This window comes from Centruroides vittatus, unplaced genomic scaffold, assembly GCF_030686945.1.
Source record: "Centruroides vittatus isolate TY-2023 unplaced genomic scaffold, ASM3068694v2 contig_1777, whole genome shotgun sequence".
Taxonomy (NCBI): Eukaryota; Metazoa; Arthropoda; class Arachnida; order Scorpiones; family Buthidae; genus Centruroides; species Centruroides vittatus.
The window spans coordinates 888,303-913,301 of NW_027121088.1; the positions used below are offsets into that span (position 1 = coordinate 888,303).

The following is a 24,999-nucleotide window of genomic DNA, read 5'->3' on the forward strand; positions in this document are numbered from 1 at the left end:
AAGTAAAAAATAATATATTACTAATTTTGCTGAACAATTTTTTAACACAATAATAAATTATTTTACACAGAATGAATGTTTCATTTCCTACTACCCTTTTTTTATCAATCCATTTTTTATTTTTGAGAATTCAATAATATTCAACTTTCTGATTCTTGATTTAGGATTGTATTATTTTGATATGATGACAAAGTTCTAAAACTAGTATTCAAATAATATTTAAAGTTTCAAATATTTAAACATAATATTGTAATATATTTACAGATTTTTTATTTTAAATAATCAGTTCCAACTAAAACTCAAAATACACACCTTATAATACCAAAATTATCAAAATAACCACCTCTACCCTGCGTACCAAATGGTTCTTTAAAAGAAACTGTAATTGATGCAATATTTTCTCTATTCCAAGTTGGAGAAAATATTTGATTAGCAAATCTGAAAAAAATAAAATAAAATGAAAATTTTCTTTATTAATTCATCTTAATTCTCAGTAATTCAAGACAAACAAATGCTAGATTATTTTGCTTGAGTACAAACAGATTCTTATAAAGACAAAATCATCCATCCCATCACTAAAACTCAGTGTAGTAAGTCTTCTCTGTATTGAAAATAACATATAAGAATTTTTCAAAATTATATATGTCCACAGAAAAATTAGAGACTTAAATAACATATCACAGTAATAAATATAGAAATAAGTCTCTTGAAAAAATAAATTAAAAGAAATGGAGAGCTATAGCATTAGTTATCAGCTGAAGCTATAGCTTTCAATTTTCTTTCATTTGTTTTTGATGAAGCTTGACATAAAATCCTTATATTTATATTATTTGTTACTACAGTTCACAAAGATTATCAGTTGAAACTATATGCAATGCAAATATTATTTTTGTTTGTTTCTAAACTAATTAATTTAATTTGCAAAAAATTAATTAGTCGTTAATGAATAGTAATACTGCAGAAATTAAAAGCAAATTATTAATTTCTGGTTAACTACTTTATACTTTACTAAAGAACTAACATTAATTTAGTTTATAATTATACAGGATTAATATTTGTTAATTTATTTGTAATGTTTTATAGTGGCATTTCAAATATAATCCCAAAAAATTCTAAAATTAAAGAATTTAAGATAAAATTTAATGCTATATTTATATAAACTACACATGTTCAATAGATATTGAAATTACAGAGTTATCCTTTTAACATAATTATAATAATTCTTAAAAAGTAATTATAAAAATATAATTGTTACTTTTATCTCAAAAGTCATAGTACTCACTTGAAAGGAATAATACTTAATATTTATGCTTATTTGGAATTATCAAAATTAAAACTATACCATCTGTAATACTATCTTCCTTAAAGATTCTCCAAAAAAATAGCTTACTCAAGAGATTTGTAATTTTACTTCATAATGTATTGTTATATGATACGTTTTGGCTCAACCTCATCAGGTGAATACAAGCTTATCATATTGTAGCAAAACATATCTTGAATATATCATATATAAAAATTTTAAATTTACAACAGTATTGAAAATTGTTTAATGGGATATATCAGACTTAGTTATTAGCACTGACTTATAAGTTATAACATATTGAAAATATTTATGTAGTATCTTTAGAAGTTAATAATAGATAACTTGAGTCTTTATATGATAAAAATGAAAAGAACTTACTTTTCATTTTATCAGTTACTTCATCAGAACTTAAATTTTCTACAAGTACTTAAAGTAGTGCTGGTAAAGAATTCAGGAGAATGTTGGAGTACAATGAGTAGTGTAAAATGAAGGAAAGCATTCAAGTAACATACCAAATTATCTATTATGTACTTTATTTAAAAACACAAATGTTCCCAATCTAGTTTTTAATGTTTTTTAAGATAAACTAATATTGAAAAAGCCCAATGCATTCCATTAAATAACTGTAATGATCATTGTAAATTTTAAGTTTTTGTATTCAATTTATTCAGGATATCTTTTGCTTCTGTGTGATAAATTTGTTTTCATCTGATGAAGATGTGTAAGCCAAAACATTAAGTGAAACAATAAATTATAAAAATAAGAATAGACTTCTGAGTGAACTACTTTTTTGAAAATCTTTAAGCAAGATGCTTTTATAAAATATAAGTCCAGTTATAGTAATTCTAAACAAGCATATAATATAATATGCTTGTTGTTTAGAATTACCATAATTGAATCAATATTTTCATATAAACACATCTAAAATTAATAAAAATGTTCTCTTTGGTTGAAACATGTATGAATTTATCATTAATTTGAAAATCTAAAATTAAATTATTTAATGCTTACATATAATCAGATATTCTGATAAATCTGTGAATTTAAGTTTTTTAAAATTTAAATTCATATAATTTTAAGATCTATAATAGAAAATATACATTTTGGAAGAATCATAAAACTACATAACTAAAATAATTAAGCAATTTAGAATTTTGCAAAATTTCCAAAATTTATTGGCCTCATAACTTAATATTTAAACTGAAAATTCAATCTTAAATTTACAAATTTATTACAAACTCAGTAATACTTGTTGTGATCCATCCTTCTCATCTCATTTAAAACTGTCACAAATTAATAAAATATAACATTTCAAAAATATTTGATAGATATGAATTTGAAAAATTATTGAAATACCTTAGAGTCATTAAATTCTGGACCATTTCTTTTCCAAGATAATGATCTATTCGATATATTTCATCTTCTTTAAACAAAGATGCTAAATGATTTGACAGAGCAGCTGAACTTTTATCATCTCGACCAAATGGCTTTTCTAAGATAATTCTTGACCATCCTCTGTATTTAATATATAAAAGATTATTTATATACTTATTAAATTTTCTTTGGTAACTGTATTATATGTTGATCTAGTAGTAGTCTCTTTAATCCGAAAAATTGACTGTAGACTGTCTCACAGCTTAACAGGTTCAAACTCTTTTATTGCCTTTTTACAAATGCATTTCGGATCAGTATTATTTTTTCTGATCCCTCTTCAGTGCTATAAAACAAAGGTTTTATATTAACAAAACTAACGCGAGCAGAAAAAACAAGAAACATCTTTAAAAAACCGCTTTCTAATACCTTAAGTTCTTCATATACTCCTTAACACCTATACAGTACTTTCGAGTTCTGTTTACATTGCCATCTAAAAATACGGTTATTTTCCCTTGCAACAGTGCACTACAGCAATACTACAAGTAATTACAAAGTATAACATTTAATTAACAATTTAATCTATTTTCTATCATGAATTTCCAAAGTTTTAAATAATCAATTATACATACGTACAGGCCTTCTTTAAGAATATTCCAAACCTTTACACATTTTTTAAAAAAGTTTACATGTTATATAATTTAAGAACACTTTTTTTTATTTTTATTTTTTTTAAAGAATTAAAAACACCATATGTTTTACAATTCTAGAACATTTTCCTTGGTACTGTTTTCTATCCTCTACGATGATTCTATTAACATAAACTATTGGCCTGTTGCAGCCTCTATGTTAATAGAATCGTCGTAGAGGATAGAAAACTGTACCGAGGAAAATGTTCTAGAATTGTAAAACATATGGTGTTTTTAATTCTTTAAAAAAAATAAAAATAAAAAAAAGTGTTCTTAAATTATATAACATGTAAACTTTTTTAAAAAATGTGTAAAGGTTTGGAATATTCTTAAAGAAGGCCTGTACGTATGTATAATTGATTATTTAAAACTTTGGAAATTCATGATAGAAAATAGATTAAATTGTTAATTAAATGTTATACTTTGTAATTACTTGTAGTATTGCTGTAGTGCACTGTTGCAAGGGAAAATAACCGTATTTTTAGATGGCAATGTAAACAGAACTCGAAAGTACTGTATAGGTGTTAAGGAGTATATGAAGAACTTAAGGTATTAGAAAGCGGTTTTTTAAAGATGTTTCTTGTTTTTTCTGCTCGCGTTAGTTTTGTTAATATAAAACCTTTGTTTTATAGCACTGAAGAGGGATCAGAAAAAATAATACTGATCCGAAATGCATTTGTAAAAAGGCAATAAAAGAGTTTGAACCTGTTAAGCTGTGAGACAGTCTACCGTCAATTTTTCGGATTAAAGAGACTACTACTAGATCAACATTATTTATATAATTTCAATAATAATGATAATAATAATAATAATAATATTGATATTGATTAAATTATTTAGGTATTACAGACATAGTACATCATCCTATACTTATAAAAAAAAAAAAATATAACATGTTCTTATTCTCAGCCATTCTATAACAACTTTCTAAAATTAGTCAAAAGTTTTAGAAGATATTTGCTTCTTCAGCAATTATTTCTATTACTTGCTAATTAGCCTGTACAATTGATATGATAAAATTCTGAACTTCAAGAATCCAGTCTAATACTTGTGTTGATTGTGTTAACTCAACTTAAAAGAATTTTATCACAAATTTTAATAATGACAATATTTTAAATTATAATTTCTGTATTATTTGCAGTTGATAATATAATTTTAATAAGTAATTCTATTTTGGATCTTTCTGTTATATAAAAATCTTTTTAAATCAAAATTCAATGTGATTCATTCATTCAGTACAGTATAATTCTTCAGATATAATTCTTCCTAACTTGAAAAAAAAAAAATTTTGGTAGGCAATAAAACAATTATTAAACATTAAATTTACACTTACGTTTTACTCATACAATAGTCATGAATATTACTTGTGACAGACTCAAATACTGTCGGTGGCAGAGCCAAATAAAACAAACGATTTGATTCATTCCCAAGTTCAAACTTTTTAATTTCTTCATTAAGATTTTTAAAATCAGTTGGATCATTGTATGATCCCTTAACATAATAATTTTCTTCAAAAAAACTTCCTAATTTATTGTCGTTGTTTTTAATCTATAAATAAAGTTTTAAAAATGTCATTTATTTGAAAATAATTACAAAAAATATTAAAATTTAAATTACATACATGCAGATAGGGTTCAACTTTTGATCTCAGATCTTTTACTGTTAAATCTGATCTTGCATAACCAATAATTTTAGTATTACTAGGAAGCAAATCATCTCTGAATAAAGCCCTAAAAATGAATCAAAAAGTTTTAAAATTTATATTTAAAAACAACCAAAAGTATGAAAAACATATAAAGAAATCATTTCCAAAAGAGACTTACTGCAATTTACTCCTTTAAAACTATTTTATACTGACATTTAGAAATGATTATGGTTTTACTGTCTACCACTATGATTCTCTAGACATGGGCAGGAGAAACTAAAATATATCACTGTTGTTTAGTTTAATATTAATTAAAGAAAAATATTCAAACCAGTCTCACTAATGCAAGATTTTTATTCTTCAGAGAACAACATCGTATAAGGTGTACTTTATTATGTCTCTTTTCTCCAAGAATAATGTTATTAATCATTAAGAACAATGACATAATAAGAAACATATTCCCTGGATACTTTTGATATACTGAATTATTCAAAAAGGTTTTTTCATGTCCTTGCTATTCTCCTCAGAACTTTTGTTTTCAACTGGTAGTTCACCTGGAAGGTTGGTAACCACCTCTTGCCTCTCCAGTATTTTATGTTGGCACAGTAAGCCAGAATGGTTCCATCAAAATTCAATAATCAACAATGACCATTGGAAGCTGAATGTAAAAGCTGAAGTAACAAAGCCTTTAAAGGCATCACGAAAAATGACTTCTACCACTTTTCAAAGTAATCCTTAAACTTGATAGAAATGTGAAGAAGCAGGAGAAGCTTCTCAGTACTTTAAAGGTAGTCTTCTGTAAATACTTGTACTATTAATGTGATAAAAATTATATTAAGAGCTCAATTTATTTTTTACTCTACCATGTTTGCATGTAAAATTTGTATTTGAAAAATTATTTTAAAATACACTTGATAATTTTAACAAACAAATTATTAAATTTAATAGTTTGATTTAATAATTCTAAAACTAGATTAAAAGCCTCAAACAGTATATAATTCTTTCCCATCACTTTATTTTATATTTAATTATTTTTTAATGATGTGTTAGACACTCAATATTTTTTCAATTTAATGAAGCATGTTTTATAAAGTAAAAAGTTTAATAAGTTTTTTTAAACTTTGCAAAACATGTTTTAATTATATATTTAATACATTTCTTTACTACTTTAGTAAATACATTGCAGTAGTACAATAAAATCTATGAAAGCCAAAATCCAAGTAAGGCAAAAACCTTTCAGAGGTGGAAAAATTCAAATTTTTCAGTAAAACATTGACCTAACAAATATTCTCTGAAAGCCTGAACCCATGAGACATGGACAGATGAAAGAAACCATGCTACTGTAACCTAAATATTGAGAAGTATAGATGCAAAAGCCGGGAACTCGTGTTATGTATTTATTTTTGCATTACAATCAAATTAATAATAAAATGAGCTTATTTAAGCAATATAATAAAATCAAAAATAAGCTTAAAAGTTCCGTCAAATTATAATGAGTGAGTATTAAAAAAAAAAAAAAGAAAATGGAAAACTATACTAACAATAACTAAAATAGAATTAACTGAATTTAATTTTTATGAAATTGACAAAAGACGGGGAGGGGGGAAAAAATCACACTTTGATACTAACTATACTCACATTCTAAGATGTATGCAATTTGTTTGTTTATTATTGAAAGTTTATTTCCTAAGATATGATAATTGTTCTAGAAACCTGAGTGGGAGGTTCAATTTATCTTCAAAAATTAAAAATGGGTTTATCCCATTATACTACTGTTTTCTGCCTGAGGCCCATTGACATTATATTGTTTTATTAAACATTGAATTTTGTTCATTTATTTATAAAAATCTTACAATGTATGCAGACATCTCTAACAAACCTATATACATAAATAAGGATGTTTGTTTGTTTGTTCGCTATACACTCCTAGGGTCTTTGAACAATTGCTATGAAACTCAGCAGTTACGTTCACATACTTCTAACTTAGATGTCATACACACCACCCCAAATTATTGATTGGATTACTATAAATCAATTAATTTCTATCTATATTTGATTTGCTGATTTACACATAGCATCATCTATTGGCAAAAAACTTAACAAAATAATAAACTAAATATAATTCTTACAAAAAAGAATATAATTTTAAAAAATGTATATTATATTTACTTAATTACTGAGACAATGATATAGTGCAAAATAGACATGCTATATTATTACTGCAACAGCACATAGCACTTGCCCGCATAAAATGGAAAATGATAACACTAAATAGGATCTTGCTTCCCATAAAAGTCTTTCTGGGATTCATCCCCTTGGCAGATTGCTCGTGTGTCACATTGCCATAACCAAATAAACCAAACTAATTCTAACAAGCAAATATTTATCGTGACAAAATTAATCATATTTTTAATTTATTTAATTTAAAATATATGCTCTCTAAAATACATCAAATCAGTACTGTAGTGGCTTGCCCCTGTATATCATACTTTTCTTTTAACAATAGAATCTTGCCAGTCACCTATCTAACTCCTTTCAGGGGAAGTTGCATTATTTCAATTTTTGAATTGAAATAATGAAATAATTGAATTGAAATAATGCAACTTCTGGTTTGCATTGGTTCATTTTATAGTTAATTGGGGCTCCTGTCCAGAAGGTTTCTATATCTGGTCTCGGCATTTGTGTATCTAACTCTGTTCTCAAGATTAAGGAAAGACAGATGCACAGATGGACGACAGTGGGAATTTATAGGTTTACAAATTTTTACAACTCAAAATTACAATATCTTAAATTTTTTAAGATATTGTATTTTCAATTGGTGTCTTCTTGACCAATGAAATTGTGCTATTTCATACATCTGAGCATCATGTTAAACGTGACAATGGTAGGCTGTAATAATCAAACTCTTTATATAGTTTATTGTTTGTTGTATTATGATATTTGATTTATATAACTACAAAACTTATCTTACATAAGGGTTTATCACACCAAGTGACCAATCTAACACATTTTAAAAATTCTTTATTCCTCTACTGTATACAATTTAAGGAATTTTTAAAATGTCACTTGGTGTGATAAATCCTTATGTACAATAACCTTTGTAAATATAAATCAAATACTATAATATAATATAAGGGTTAGAAGTATGAAATAACAACAAATATTAAGAATATTAGGCTATTTTTTGCCTGAGCAATGCTGGGTTCATTTGCTAGTGATAAATATATGAAAATCATGAAAAAACTTACTTTTTCACCCAATCCCATAAAAGCATTAAGAAACATTTGTATAGGCAATACTAAGCAATAGAAAAATAGTAAGATTACATTATGTCAATGATAGAAAACCTGAGAGACACAGAAAAACAAAATAGTCCCATCAAAGTTCTGGCTTTTGCAAGTTTTACTGTATTTTTAATAAATAAATTATAAACTATTATACTTTTCCATTCTACTATATAAGAATTATAATTTAGTTTTTTTTATTTCTTAATTGTAACTTTTGTCTGAATTTTTATTTTTCACTTTTGAGAAGATAATAACCATAATTGATGGAATTATCAAGCATGATTGATTAGATTTAAATTTTTATTGTATTCAATCTTCTGTAAAAAAATATGTCAAAAGTAACACAAATGTATTCTAAATACCATTTTTATTACAGAAAATATCATCATTATATAGTGATTGCATCTTTAAATTGCTACAAGGAAAAAGAATAAGAAAAAACATAAAACATTTGAATATGAACTAGTTTATTTTTTAAACAGTGCAATTTAATTCAAAATATATTAACATTTTAAGTATATTCAAGTTACAATCAAAAAATCCAAAGACTGAATTAACATTTGGAAATAATCAAGTTTATTTTCTATTTAGATGCATCTCTTTCATAACAGTCCTTACATTCCTTAGTATTACATGCAATACTGATTCCACTACTTCTGTAAACATTCTTGATAGGTTTCTTATGAAGCTGATGATAATTCTCATGTTGCATTTCAAATAATTTTCTCAGCTTTGAAAATCTTTGATAAGCTTTGTTTTAGTTATCCAGCTTTAAGCTTAGATTTTTGTGTTTGATGTTATCTAACTTTAATAGGTAGGATAAACAGAGATGATAATGAAGTGTTCACAAGAATTTCTGTTAATTATGAGTGAAATTCACATTTGTATGAGACTGCATGTTTTAACTTAGTGAAGCCTAATTTTTTAAAAGTTTTTAAGACAAATTGCAGATAAATGGGTAATAATTGGTGAGTTACAATTGAATGGAAAATTGATGAGTCATAAAGTAAATGGCAACTTATCATGATGTTGCATTTCTAAGATAAATGAATCATGATCAAAATAAGATTTAAAAACACATTTAAAAGTTAATATCCTATTTCAATATACATCAATTAAGAAATATTAATATAATGTCAATATTAATATTGAAAATCAATATTAAAAAACAGTGATTGTAATTTTACTATAACAATCTCTTGAACTGAAGATTTTAAACTGTTAAAAGCATAAATCACTTAAGTAAAAATAATTAAATAAAAGAAAACAGAAAAGTGAATAAGAGAAAATGAAAATGAATTGTAAAAAGAATTAAAAGAAATTGGTTTAAACACACAAATTTTACAAGGTTTAAACACATATTGAATTACAAATTTTCTTCTTATTCTTAAAAGTTATGTTCCAAAACGGCTAATGTCATTACCGTTTAAATTTAAATATTCTGTTCGAAATCTCTTTGTTATTCAAACTGCCTGAGGACAACATGCATAATTTCGTCAAAAGCACTTGCAGAAATAAAATATTTCTTTTAATTTCTTTAACGCCTCCTTATCTTAAGTTCCTACTTGAGTTAATACAACCGTTGGTGTGACGCCCAATCTAAGTATTTAGTATACCTAACACACAAGTTTAAATTAACTAAAGAAAATGCTAGAATAAAAGAAATATCACTGTATTAAATAGATTTTAGAATGGGTATTAATTTTAGTTAAATTGCACATTTCCTATTACTACTATAATTAATTATTAAATTTAATGATTACAATAGTTTTTGGATTAATATTAGTATTAGATTAGTACACAAGATGGTAGTCTAATCACTTACCTTCAGGAAAAATTAATTATTATTTATTATTTATTAATAGTTAGCTAAAATATAGCCTGAATAATCTAGCATTTAATGAATGGACTATTATAGAATATTCAGGCTTGGTTGTTCGTATATTATCTACATTGAATTACAAATGGAAGTGAAACAGAAAAACATTTTAATATTTGAGATAATATCTTCTAAACTGCATACCAGTAAATGTCATGCTTTCAATGGCTGCTCTGGAGATGTGGGATATACTATACAGTTATATGTAAACATTTCATTTATGTTCTAGCAATTTTCTGTAGGGTATATACTAGTATGGGTTATATACATAAAATTTTGGTATTTTCATTCTTTATAACAGAACTTTTACAAGCTTACAAAATTTCTTAATGAAAAAGTTCTGTTATAAAGAATGAAAATACTAACTTTTAATCTTTATGTTGCTTTATTTTATTTAACATTGCATATGAGTAAATTTTATACTTTAACTGTTATGACAATATTCAAATACCCATTTAATATGGTGACCAAACTCCTTCATTTCCAGGAACTATCCCCAGTTTTGCCTGTTTTTAATATTTTACTGTAAAATCAATCTTTGAATAGAGCAAATTTATTAATATAATATCAAGAAGATCAATAAAAAATAAATTTTAAAAAACAGCCAAAGCTCAATCAGTGTTAGACTCCACTTTCATTGATTTTGAAATGTGTCCCTGGTTGGATTGCATATGATATACTCCACTTACATATGACACACTCAATTTGTTTCAATGTAAGTTTACCAACTCTTGAAGAGCTGACTCTGATATTTTCCATTCAAGGGTAAAAAAATTTTGAAAGATTTGATATTTTTATTGTCAGTACTGTTAAAACATTGTTGCCTATTCTTTAGTCTCTTTTATTATATAATCCAAAAGTTGATTACCTTGTCAAGTAAATATAGGAAGAATAAGCCTCAATTTAAAAGTTAGAGAATTTAAAAACTTTTGCCAAATTTTCAGGTGTCTTCCAGTGAGTTTGGGAGAGTTTGAAACTCAAGTCATGTGGTACAAATCACTAGGGTCAATCTGTATAAATGTTGGGGGATGAGCCAACATAAGAAAAATGTTCTCATTGTTAGGTTTTGAGTGAATATACAAAATAAAATGTATTTGTTATGTGCAGTACTTGTTTCTACTTTTAATTTTTATAGTATGGTATAAAATAAATAGACATTAGAAGGGAGACAATTTTGCTGGACAAAAATTTGCTGGTATTGAGGGATATGTCCCTCTGTCCCATATGGATCAATATCCATGGTACAAACTCCTTTAGCGAAATCATTTGACAAACTTATATAATGTGACATCCTCAAAATACCTGCATTGCTATATTAATAATTGACGATTAAGCATGCAGGAATCAATTTGTACAATAAATGTTTAGTTTTTATATATAGTGTCTACAGATAGCTTTGAATGACAGATTAATTTTTTGAAAATAACATGTTAATTGAAAATGTGTTAAGCAAACTCTCCATATAGCACCCATCAATGACTTTTTCCAGAACAATGATATAAAAAAATTATATAAACAAAAAAATAGGCCATAACACAAAAATTAAAATATGTTTTATTTAGAGACAATTAGTTGTTTTAACACATTACAAAATATTAATATATGAATATATTCAAATAATGTATATTCTTTTAAACAATTATCACCTAAAAAACAAATTAAGTCTAAAACACTCCTTAAAGCATAAAAATACATATTAAGTTCATGTTTTTAGAATTAAATTTTTAGGCTTTAAGACATACAAATATGTGACAAATAAACTTTTAGAATCAGAAGTTTTATTCTGGCTACAGGACTGTTTATATATCATTGGATCTACATCAGCAAGCTAAAAATTCTGACTGGTATTTTTTACTTTTCCAACCAGCACTAGTCTATTAACTATGATCCAAATGTAAGAAACATAATAGCTTGTCTATATGATGAAAGCAAAAGCATATACAGTCAAACCTCAGTTTACAAACTTAATTCGTTCCTAAAAGTTGTTCAGAAACCGATTTCTTCTAACTTACACTTTACAAAGAAGTGCTATAGAGACTCTGATTGCCTTCATGAAATATATCCAAATGAAACAAGACCAACAAGCACTTTATCTGTGCTTTCCAAAATATTATTTTTTAATTGATTTGATTTTATTTTAATTTTAGTTTCAGTTTCAGTTTAAAAACCAGAGTTTTAATTATTATTTTATTATTTTTTTTTATTTTAATTAACTGGCTACCTAGTATTAATAAATATCATAATATATAATATTATATTAATAAATTTTTGTTATTTAATTTAAGTTAAGCATCTTTAAACACAGGTTTGTGGATGTCATTTATATTATGCATATGTCAATTAACATGGTTTTTATTAATGAATTTGATTTAAATTCAATTGCAACACATACCATTAAATAGTAGTAGTATCTTATCCACATGCACATTGAAATCTAATTTGAATTACAATGTCATCAATTGTTTGTGTTGTGATGTCTAATGACATGAGGCAAATCTCAGTGCCACTACTGAATCAGTAGTCTTGTTGTTGATTGGTGGGCCATCAACTTTCTTTAACATAAGAAATGTAGGATGTTGATCATCGGTGGCTGGGCATGCTGAGTAGCTTGTTTGGAAACTGAGTTATCATATGGCAACCGGAGCAAATATGGCATTTAAACTTTTGTTCGTAAACCAAATTGTTCATAACCAGAGGTTTGACTGTATTACATATACTGTATATGAGCATTGCCTAAGCTGAACAGCCATAGCTATAGGAGGACTATGAGGTGGCTATGGGTTTGTAAACACTATTAAATAAATTAAATTAGAATATACAACTATATTTAAAAAATCATTATTAAATAGTTTCTGTGTTGAAAAAACTAATAATTATTACATAAACTAATCCTAGGACATTTTAATTATAGATATTTTAAAATCAGTTGTTATATTTTAAAAAGAAAACATTTTATTTAGTTATAATTAAAAAGTTTATTAAATTCATAAATTATTAATAATTATTAAACTTATAAATTGTAAAAAATAATTAAGTTTACACTAATTTATATAAAATTAATTAATATAAATAAATTATGGAAAAAAATGATTAATTAAGTTATTAACAAATTTTATAAATGTAATAGTAAATGTACTTTTTATTATTAATAGTGATTTAAATAAATTATTGATAAGTTAAAATATATCTTATCAGTTCTGTATACATTTCACGCATTGTCCTTGAAAAAATGAAGACAAATCAAGGATGATAAGTCAATGTAAATGTCAATTTTTCAAAGAAAGTTTTAGAAAATACTTTCAATATACATATAATATAAACAATTATTATATTTAATTATACATTCAATATGCTTATATTAAAATTAAAAAATTTCAACATAACTTTCCTTATTTTGTATTAGTTCTATAGTAAAGTATTTTTGCATGAAGCATTGTGTTAATTATGTATTATAAAAATTATTTTTATTAAATATCTTATACAAAATTACACTTACCACAATGTAGGATATATTTTCTTTTTTGCTAAATCTCCCTATAAAAATAAAATAACAGAAAATTGTAAACAAAAATTTTAATGTTTTGTTTATTAAAGTTATATAAAAATTCTACAAATTAGATTATTATTTTTTTCATTTAAAAAAATTTTTGACAAGCTTTAAATATGGTATATATAGGATGGCCAAAAAACAGGATAATCATCATGTTTGTTTTCTTTTTATGAATTCAAGCTACACATAAAAATGAAATTATAAACTGAATTTGTAAAAGAACTGTAATTTCTGTATTGAAGAAGCATCACCTTTTAACAATTTTTATCACTTACAAACTTTAAAGTAATTGAATACAACAGAAATAATCTTTACAATGATTAACTGACTTTTGGGTAATTCTGTACGCTAAAATTTGATGTACTTGCATAATCTCTCTTCAGTATGTTTGATATTAAGTTATCCTGGAAATTGATCATATTCTCTGTCGAGCATTTGTAAAGTTACTGATATTTCATTATAAAATAAATTATTGGAGCTAGCAATTTGTTGTATTCTACAATCAAATGATTTCTTGTTTTATTCTTTTACATGTTCATCTTCGGGAAAGTAGATAAATAATAAAAATCTAAGTCACTTTAATAGGGTTAATGCAGTCATTGAATACAGAAATGTATTTCAAGCTCCGTACAACTTTATTTTTATTTTATTTATCATTCAGAAAAGAAGCAAAGTGATTGAAAAACTATTCAAATGTCAAATAAGATAACTTTTAGATAAATTTATCTTAAAACAAAACTCAATTTATTTGATAGCAAATTAACCAGGAATATAAGTATTAATGTATTAATTAAATATATATATTTTTTACTTATATAAGTATTAAATTTTACACATATTACTTTTCACCACTCAAATTTTTCATTTTTCTACACTTTGCCATGTGCAATTAACAATCATTCTGCATATCAATTTAATCTTTTCAAATTCATAGCAAATAAACAAAAATTAAGATCATCAATATTATAACTTAATATAAATTTAATAAAAAAATATAAAAATTCTTAATTTTTTGTATGAATCTTAACAGTATAAGCAACCTTTATGTTGTTTTATTTCAATAGTGCAATAATCTATATTGTATTAATTTAAAAATATTGTAAATCAGTCCAGTAATTCTGACAACTTTATCACTCTTAATATAAATTTCTTGGATTTTTAAGAAAAATAAAAAACAAATTCAAATTTTTATACGTTATTAAACAATTAATATATATCAAATTTGAATGAAATTAATTGGAATAATTTTATGTTTAATAATAATCCATTATCTCTAATATATTTTTTTCAAATACTGTATTAGACTCATTTATCTGAGTTAATCTTAACTATGTAATAAAAAGACTGATTAATAGTAATGAGACTGATTTTTTATTCAGAATCAGATGACTCCACATTTCAGGCTCTGAACATTTTTTGAAGTAGCATCCTTCATATTCAATACATTTTTTCAATATTTCAGAAAATTATTCAAAGACATATAATAGACTGTTTTATGACATTACTTTTAGCATTGCAGCTGTGGCATTTTTCACTTTATTATAATGGTAAAATTTTTATTGCAGTTGTTTTTCCATGATTGAATATGTCCAGAGATCACACAAAGCTCAGTCCAGCTACACACCAACCAATGCCGAATATTATAGCCCAAAAATATTCGGCATTGGTTGGTGTGTAGCTTTATAATATATCAGGTTTAGTGATGCTCAGTCCAGGCAGTCTCACCAATTATAGATCAAAACTGCCAATGCAGCAACAAGTAGTTGGGCCTTATTTGGAGCAAAAGCCATTATCTGTTGAGCAAATCTGGTCTTTCCTCCAGGCAAATGGATTTTTAGAATATCTGCATAGTATCTGCAGATAACCCAGTGCTATAGGATCATACCGTATGCATTTAAGAACAGTACTTTCAGAGAAATGTTTACTTCATATGCCATGATAATACATACAAGATGCCTCCACTTGCTGTGACAATGCTGAAGACTACATTAGTCCAACTATCAGTTCAGACATATTGATGTATGTTTACAAACACCTTTGCAGTATTTCCACTATTTCACAGTTATTCACAACGAGAAATAGAATTAGAGGCAGTGTGGACAGGAAGAAAAAGTAATGAGACTCCCTCATTTCTCTTCAATCAGCCCTTGAACAATAATTTGTTGAAAAGAAAATTTAAAAAATTTTTTAAGTTTCATTATTTTTCAAATTTTAGTCTATTAATAGACAATCACCAACTTTTGACATACGCATTCCTAAAAATGAGTCCGAATGTCCAAAAGTTAGTTGATTTGATTGAATGTCATAAAGTTCTGTTCCCAGAAAGTAAAAAAAAAAAACAAAAATTATAGAATTTTTATTAAGGAAAGAAATTTTTATCTTTTACAATCAATATTTTGTGTTGCAAAAAATATTAAAACTATACATTGAACAGAAAACAGACAATAAAAATTAATTTTCATAAAAGATATTTATGATACTAACTAATAAAACCAGCAGTAAATGGCAATGTACTGTACAATAGCTTAACATTTTCTTTATCAGCAGAAAATGTACATAAAGTATCCAAATTTGAAGACAAAAAAAATAATTTAGGAGTATTAAAGTATTATGTACCAGTACAAAAAATCCAGCAATGATTCTCAACTTTCCCAGAAAAATTAAAATTGTATGTGTGGTACCATATTTTATTATTAAAAACTTTTTATATTTTTAATTATTATAAGATAGCAAAAAGTTTAATTTTGAAGGTAGGGATGGGTTTTTATAAAAAATTGTAAATGCTAATAATGAGTAAAATTATCATTAAGTCTGACCCTACTCGAGATATGACATGCAAAATCCCTTTATCTCCTCACCCCCTCGACCTTTAATCACCAAAATTTAATAGCATCAATTCCCCTAATACACAAATCTCACTTCAAAATTTCAGAAATTTTTGACATAAAGCACAGGAGTTATTAAGCTTCAAAGAAGGTAAGCAAAATCATGCTTCCCATAAAAATACATACAGAAAAACCCCCCAAACTTTTTCACATTTCTTGATGTTTTAAGGTTCCGAGTCCAAAAATGGAGGTCATTTTTTTGACCAATCACCATACTTTCCCTCTGTTGTATATAACAGAGCCAGGAAAGTAAAAATGAATTGTCTAAAAGCTGAGGACTGCCTTTTGTTAATAAAAAAATACAGTGTTTTTGTCCCTTTTTCGTATAATCTTTGTCATATTTACTATAAATTTTATTTTTAAAATGTTCTTGGGCTTTTAGTTTTGTTCACTAGAACTTTTGGATCTGAGAATTCTTGATCCCTCATTAAAATAATAAAAAAGTTTTGTAAAATGTTAACAATCAAACACACACTCAGCAGAAAGGTTTTTAGTGATGATTTCAGTAATTATTCTTTTGGCCACAGACATTTATTTGCTTATACACTAATGTTTTAAGCTTAATGTATAAGCGATCCTCAAGTAACATTTTTGGAACATCAGTTACAAACTATTCTAAATAACTGATGTTCCAAAAATGTGTCACTTGAAGATGGACTATATATTAGGCTGAAAATGTTAATGTATAAGCAAATAAATGTCTCAGTGGAAAAAAGGTTTCTAATGATGATTTTAGTCATTTGTAAAATGTTTTTGAATAATTTTGATCTAATTTGCTATCCTACATTTTTACATTTATAGTTAGAGTGTTTCTTTCCCTCATATGATGATGATGATGATGATAACTGTACACATGTTCTAGTTTTGTCATCACAAGAATATGTTTCCATTACTGAAACATAATGTTTAATGAAATTTAAAAAATGTTTAACTGTACATATTTATAAAAACTTTATAGTAATCTTATTAGTACTGGGACACAAGTTGAACATGCAAGTTCATTTTAATTATTAGCTGCAACATAACAATATAAATTAACAAAAGAAGGTTTTGTTCATTTTGCTACATAATATTTCTAATTTTTATTATATATATATTTTTCATATCAATTCTCTCCCATATAAAATTCAAAACCATCATTACTTTTCAATTATTATTCAATGAAAAAGCACAACTTTTACTCTCTCAACAAAAAATAATTAATGTATTTCAATCTATTCCAAACAAAACCTTTAACACCAGCATAATTATATTTATGCTAGTATTATAATTTTTATTTAGAGTATATTGTCATAGTATAACCAGTTATTATTTCCATTACATTTTCTCTATAATATTCTCTTCTTGCCAATCTCACTTCAATTCTCTATTTCTATTAATTTTTAAATTAAGAAAAATATTTATCATCAAATGATAAAATTTGATTTATACTTTCCAAAATAGCATGACAAACTGAAACTTATACATATGAGCATAAAGAACAGTCTGTCAAATGTCCATGAAAATAAATATGGGCTTGCAATGTTCTAGAAAAACTACATCTAGATTTCATTAGGACACTAGAGCTGTCAAGAGCTTGTAAGGGGCCCAAGGATAAACTGGAAACTTCTTCCCATTAGCTGGCTCCCTTTGCCATTTATTTTTGAACAACAGAAATACATTGCTTTTTTAAAAAAAGAAACATTCTGTCTTAAAAACTTTTTTTGAGTAAAAATGACATTAATTTATAGAAGAGACCACTAGAAACTTCTAGACACACTGTAAATGAAACTTACTTCTATCCCAAACTGGACAGTGCTAATATCCTTCTCTATCTTTTTCACTAACGTTTTCGAACCTCTGGTTCTTTTTCAGGTGAACCGACAAGTTAAGAATGATGAAGACGGCGCATGTTTAAGTAGAACTTTCGGAATTTGTTTTTCTTTTTGAAAGATTCTTAACTTGTCGGTTCACCTGAAGAAGAACCAGAGGTTCGAAAACGTTAGTGAAAAAAGATAGAGAAGGATATCAGCACTGTCCGGTTTGGGATAGAAGTAAGAAGAGACCACTACAAATTCCTAAGTTTTCTCAGGCCCAGGGAAAAATTCCTAGCTTCCCTCCCCTTTCTTTGTTTTTTAAAGGCTCTGAACACAAATATCTTATCTCAACCAGTTTGAATACATCCATAATGTGTGAAGTGCCGTAAAAGAAACAAAATAAAAACATAATAATAAATCTGAAAGTTATGTAATTACCTTTAAAATCATAACTTAAGTTTAGTATTTTTAAAATGGCATTTTAATATATAATATATTCTAAAATATAAGTTAATATTATCATTACAAATAATGCAACATATTTTTAAACACTTATTAAATTTAAACATAAAAAAATTTAAAGATTTCAATTTATCTGAAATATTGAGAAATTCAAAATATACAAAAAAAAAAAAAAAAAAAAAAATCCCTTTTATATTCAAGAATCCTGTAACTTCAACTTTTAGATAATGTTTATGCAAAATTTTCCTTTATTTCTACAAATACTATTTATGAAATTACATTTTAATGAACTATGAAGAAATAAATAATTTTGCTTAAAGCAACATAGAAAAATTTAGTTTTAAATTTCTGAAATTCTACAGATTCATTTATGAATAGGAAAACTATTCATAAATTTTTGTAATAATAACTGACACATTCAAAAAAAATATTTATTTAATGTACATTTATCTTTCTTTTTACATAGTCTATTTTATGTGGCTCTGAAATAACAGGGTTGACAGAAGAAAACTAATCCTCTTTTTGTGAACAATGTTTTTTACATGGGAAAAAATTTGAAAATTTTCAAAAAAATGTTAACTTTTTATGAAAATTGTATTATCAGTAAAAACAAATTACTCTTTTGTTAAAATCAAGAGTTCATTTATCTTTTTAAGCACAAGTATAGTACAGTATGTATAATACTATATGTCGATTTTGTGTTTCATATGCTACCTTGTGTTTACTATTTTTACATATAACGAATGTTAATAATAAATGATGTTAGAATAAAAAAGCTCAAGTTTTTTTGTGAATGGAATGAAAAAATAAGCAATTTAAGTTCTGAATCCTATCAAGCATTTTTCTACAGGATGCATGTTCTGTACATTTTTTACATGATTTTTGTTTTATGTGGCATCCTTCAGAATGTTTCCACTGCACAAAACAGGGATAAGTGTATTTGAAGATTAAATTCTTAAATTTTTTGTGTATAAGAGCCAAATATTTATTTTTAAAACCATAAAGTTTATTTTATTTTATTTTTTCCGAGGTTTTCAAAAATAACGAGCCAAATATCTAGATACTTATAGGAACTATGATTTTTGAATTATTTAAAATAAAATTATTTGATAAATGTCACCACAAAACTTTTTTAAATCTAAAAACAACACTTTCTGATTTCTATTATAAAGAATAAAAAAAAGTACAACTTTTGCAGTATTATATTTGAACATCTCTGACCGCATGAGGTAAGTCCAGATTTGTTGTTTATCCTTATACACTATTGTATTGTATTGTATTGCCATATTGTAATCCATGTGGATGCCACCCATTGCATCATTCCATATCAAAATGTTGATACAATGATATGCAACAAAGATGCAAAAAATCCAAAATGCTCAGTTGTTGGATTTTTATTTTCAGTTTCACGTATCTAAAAGCCTTTTACCAGTGCACGTATCATCACTCTAAACCAATTCATATCATAAAAATTAATGAACTGTTACAAAAAATAATATGCTTTTTTTTAAACCCTACCCTTTCAAAAAATCCCATGCATGAAGACTTGGAGACAATTAAAAAAATTATCAACAACAAAATACTATCTATTAGAAGAGTTCATAGCCTTCCTTTCTCATTTACCACCCAGAGGCATAAGCCCCTATTTTGCTGCTCCTCTGCCATAACAAAAACATAAATACAGATAAGAAGACTGGTTTGAGTGAAAGTATCATAAGGTGATAATTATTCATTGTAATAATAATTTTAAAAAGAATTGCTATATTAAAAAGTTTAACAGAAATATATTTTTATATTTTTCAACATTTCTGATAGGCTCTTAAGATATTGTCATATTAGGTCTATAAATATAAATTTTATTCCTACCAATGTGAATATGTTAATCAAGCAAATAACAATATCCTTTTAGTCTTTCTACGTATTTTTATTAATGTGTAAATCTGTCAGCCAATTTTTTTAAAAGAAATACTTTATGAGTTTGTATTCCACTTTTAACACAAATATTTATCTTTGTCAGGATTTCAATGGGTGTTGCTATTAGAGAAAATATTCTTTAATCATGATTTGATTTGTAGTGTTATATTACATCAAAATCAAAATAAATTTTACATTGTACACAATTTATAAGATCTCTGTATACTGTATTTAAAATACAATAATTTTATTTATTTAAATACAAACATTAAGAAAAAAGTTACAATGTATGAAAAATTAAAGTTAAGTGAATATAAACTTTTGTTAAGTTTTTAAATACATTAAAAATTCATGCTAGTTATATTTATATTAAAACAATATTAAGAAACAAAAGAAAAATCAAAATTTGCCTTTCTGTTTTATTATTGCTAAAATAATTATACATTCTTTGGAAAAATTGTTGTTATAATGAGAATTATGATATTAACTCTTTATTTTAACAAAACATTTTTCTTCATTAATTCATTTTAATATATATTATTATTGGACAGATAATTGTTGACATAAGTGCTTGATGAGATAATTACTACATATAAACTAATGCTGTTAAATATTTTTATTAAAATAAAAGCAAAAGCATTATTTCAAAATAACCTATGCATTTGGATTAAATCATTTTACAATATTTATTACATTTTAATTTAATTTAATTTAAGCATAATAAAGATGTTTATGAATGTCTTCAGAATTCTTCAGAAAAAATGTATCAAATATCATAAAAATACACATCCAAATACAGCTGTACTTTGCATTTTGTTATTTTCTATAATTTGTGTAAATAAAGCTCTTTGAGAAAGAAATTCTCAGTTTCCTAAAATAGCTCTAAATTCAGTGATTATAACTAAAAAAAAAAAACTGAAATACTAATAGAACCTTACATTTATCTTTAGTATAAGCACTCATTGGTAGTTTTCTTCATAAACCATTATTATTATTATTATTATTAACAGTATAAATTGCATTAAAAAATTCCATAAATTTCATCTGTTAACTAATAGTTAAATCTAGGATATAACAACAATGAATTCATAAGGTGTGTCTTGTTATTTACATCTAGAATAATGGTTTTCAACTTTTTTTTTGAAGCTGGCACTGACTTTGGTATGTGTGACAGACCTTGATAACCAATAATTTAAACTTTAAATAAATTATTACAGTATCTAGGGAAGCTACAAAATTCCTGAAACTTGTAGCAACATTGTGTCATGAAAGTCAAACTACAAATCATTGGTTTTGAGACTGTATTTAGAATGTGTCTATTATAAATGTAATGTTATGAAATAAATATTAATGTTCTACATTTGTTAAGAAAGTTCTTTAAAACACAAATTCAATTTAAACTACTTTCATCAGAAATTTATTGCCCCTAGAATATCAGTTGTATAAATAATATTCAAACATGAATAGATACATATTACTTTTAATAAATTATAATATATAACAGACAATATTTATCTGATCTTATCAAAATTTTATGACTATTCCAATTGTCTAAAAGTATATATATTTTTATGTACAACAGAAAAATGGTAGTTAAATCTATAATACAATATACATTATCACAATAGATTATGATGATAACATTAAATTTTCTTAGAAAATTAAATATTTAACAAAAAAAAAATCTTAAAAATTTTTATTTTGAATGATAAATTATTGTATATAAAAATAATAACAATTTTATTTTATATTTTATTCCAAATAAATAAATTGATAAAAATCTATAACCTGTTTGAATTTGGAACAACCAATTAGGTCAGAATGAAATATTTAGTAGAAAATAATAGTTCATTGTTAAAATTATATATATTAACGTCATTTCCCTCAATATATATCTTTGTATATAATTTTAAATTTTCATATTTCAAATAGTTATAATAATAAATACCGTATTTTATGGACTATAAGACGCACTTTTTCTTCGAAAAATTGCCTCCAAAATTCAGGTGCGTCTTATAGTCCGTAAAATACGGTATATTACTTCATCTATATTCAGTAGAATGAATGCAATTATAAAATTACAAGAAGTTTTAAGAGCTTAAAATCAACAGATATGCTCAATTATACTTTATAATTTAAGTAAAATTATAAAGTAAAATTTAAGTTAGTAAACTTAAATTATAGTTTATAATTTAAATTTTTTTCTATTAATAAAAGAATTCTTTATGCACATTTCAAAACACCTGTATCTCTTTTTTCTAACAGATTCTTTAATTAATTTAAGAAAGTTATATACAGAACTAGAATTCTTGCATAGAATTCTTTATGCATCACATATAATTCTAAATTAATATTTAGAATTACATGTGATGCATGAAGAATTATTTTATTAATTATAAAAAAAACTTAAGAGTAAACAGAAATAAATAGATACACAGTTAAATTTATTAATGATAATCAGATTTAATAAACACTTGTAGTCATTGGGAAAGAATCTCATAAAATTAGCAGTTTAAATTTGGTAATTCTCTTTACATTTATCATTTTAAATTTGTCACACTTATCTTTAACATTTAACTTCATTATTAAATTGTAATAAATCATGATACAAGATAAAAGCTTGAATAAAATTTACAAATATCATAGACTTTAGATTCAAATCCATTTACATATTTCTTGATAAATGTAGTGCTTAAACATATTTAACTTAAGTATGAACAACATTAAATCAATACAATTACAATTCAGGCCAACAGTTAAAAAATGTATTTGAAATTCAAAAATGTTATATAATTAAATTCTTTTAACTCAATCGTTACGAATTGTTTATGGTTTATGAATTCTTTGCTAAAATGAAATTGACATGTCTTAGTTTTTAATTTGAAACTGATTAATTAATCTATGTATTTTACTTATGACAATTATCTAATAATTAGGAAACACCTATATATAAGCCAATATGCCAATGTAAAAAAACCAACGTGTAGACTGATATTTAAACCAATTTAGGTCAATATATTGTAAAAAATTAAATAAATATACTTACCGAAGCTCCTAATACTATAAAAGTATAATCAGTTCTGTCTTCTATACTTAGTTGATGTATGGCATTTTTGATTAATTCGATACATTGCGGAGAAACATCAAAATCATGATCCTCTTCCATCTCCCTTCCTTCTAAGCTATGACTGTTACTCTGTACGCAACCCAGATCTACACCTATATTTGCCAAGGGGGAAGTAAGATGTGAAAGTGATATATTCCGAAAGTAAATAAATCGATTTCTTTCTTGAATATATCAGTTTTTTCTTCCTCGTGTTCTTTTCTAGTGTTCCTTTCTACAATTGCTACAGAAATTATGTTAACTAGGTAAAGTAGTTAGTGTGCATTCTTGGTAAATCATTGGAAAACCTGTCTTAGGTAACATTTACCATTGTTCCGCGGTATTATTGTCCGAATTTAGAACAAATTTCATTTTTTTAAGTTTTTTTTGGTTGCTATGTATTCTTTTCTTTATTCAAAATCATTCGTCCGGTGTATTCTCATTCGGAAAAAAAACTGTTTAATCAAGGACGAAACGGTTACCTTTTAATTAAAAACGAAGAAAATAAATAAATTGTAATGTGATTATGATTGTTATTTTAACTTAGTTCGTTATTTTTAATTAATTGTATTGATGCAAATCCGATGAGGAAAAGTTTTAGCACATCCGTCTTGTGTTCGTGTAAATTGTTTCGTCATTCACCTTAGTTACGAGTCATTTAATGATTATACATCTACACCAATATTTCATAGCAAATACTGTGATATCTTGTATATAAAACTCTACGTATAATGATATATTTTATTACACAAAAGTCTAGGGCTTTTGTCTACTTGATAATTCATTTTTCTAACCAAAAAAAACTTATTTTCAATCAGTAACTCGCGATCTACCGGTTGATTAACTCTACTAGTATATACAAGCATTAATTAATTTATATAAAATTAATAGACGGTTATATATCGACTAGCTTATTTTAGTTACATACAAGCTTATCTAACTTTATACACACGTGTTTATATAGCTTATATAGGTTATATATTTAACTTATATGCTGTATAGTAACTTATTAAGCATATGAGTATGAGCATAACAACATTGTTATCACATAAATGTTTAATAGTTATAAAGATCTACCTGTTGACAAATAGGAAAATGAAACATTTTAATTCTTT

General features: G+C 25.3%; 2 protein-coding genes across 2 annotated transcripts in view; one reads left to right on the plus strand and one right to left on the minus strand.

Moving 5' to 3' along the window:
• The window catches only part of LOC136969365 (glucose-6-phosphate 1-dehydrogenase-like), a 42,930-nt gene extending 18,659 nt beyond the window's left edge, over window positions 1-24,271 (minus strand). The window contains exons 1-6 of the mRNA XM_067263500.1: window positions 23,828-24,271; window positions 13,671-13,708; window positions 4,985-5,093; window positions 4,697-4,911; window positions 2,660-2,818; window positions 313-438 (exon numbers count right to left, since the gene is read on the minus strand). Coding sequence (XP_067119601.1) covers window positions 313-438; window positions 2,660-2,818; window positions 4,697-4,911; window positions 4,985-5,093; window positions 13,671-13,708; window positions 23,828-23,947 — 767 coding nt within the window. The 5' untranslated portion in view covers window positions 23,948-24,271. The remainder of the gene's footprint in view (window positions 1-312; window positions 439-2,659; window positions 2,819-4,696; window positions 4,912-4,984; window positions 5,094-13,670; window positions 13,709-23,827) is intronic.
• The window catches only part of LOC136969360 (centromere protein F-like), a 352,144-nt gene that overhangs the window by 280,553 nt on the left and 46,592 nt on the right, over window positions 1-24,999 (plus strand). The window lies entirely within an intron of this gene.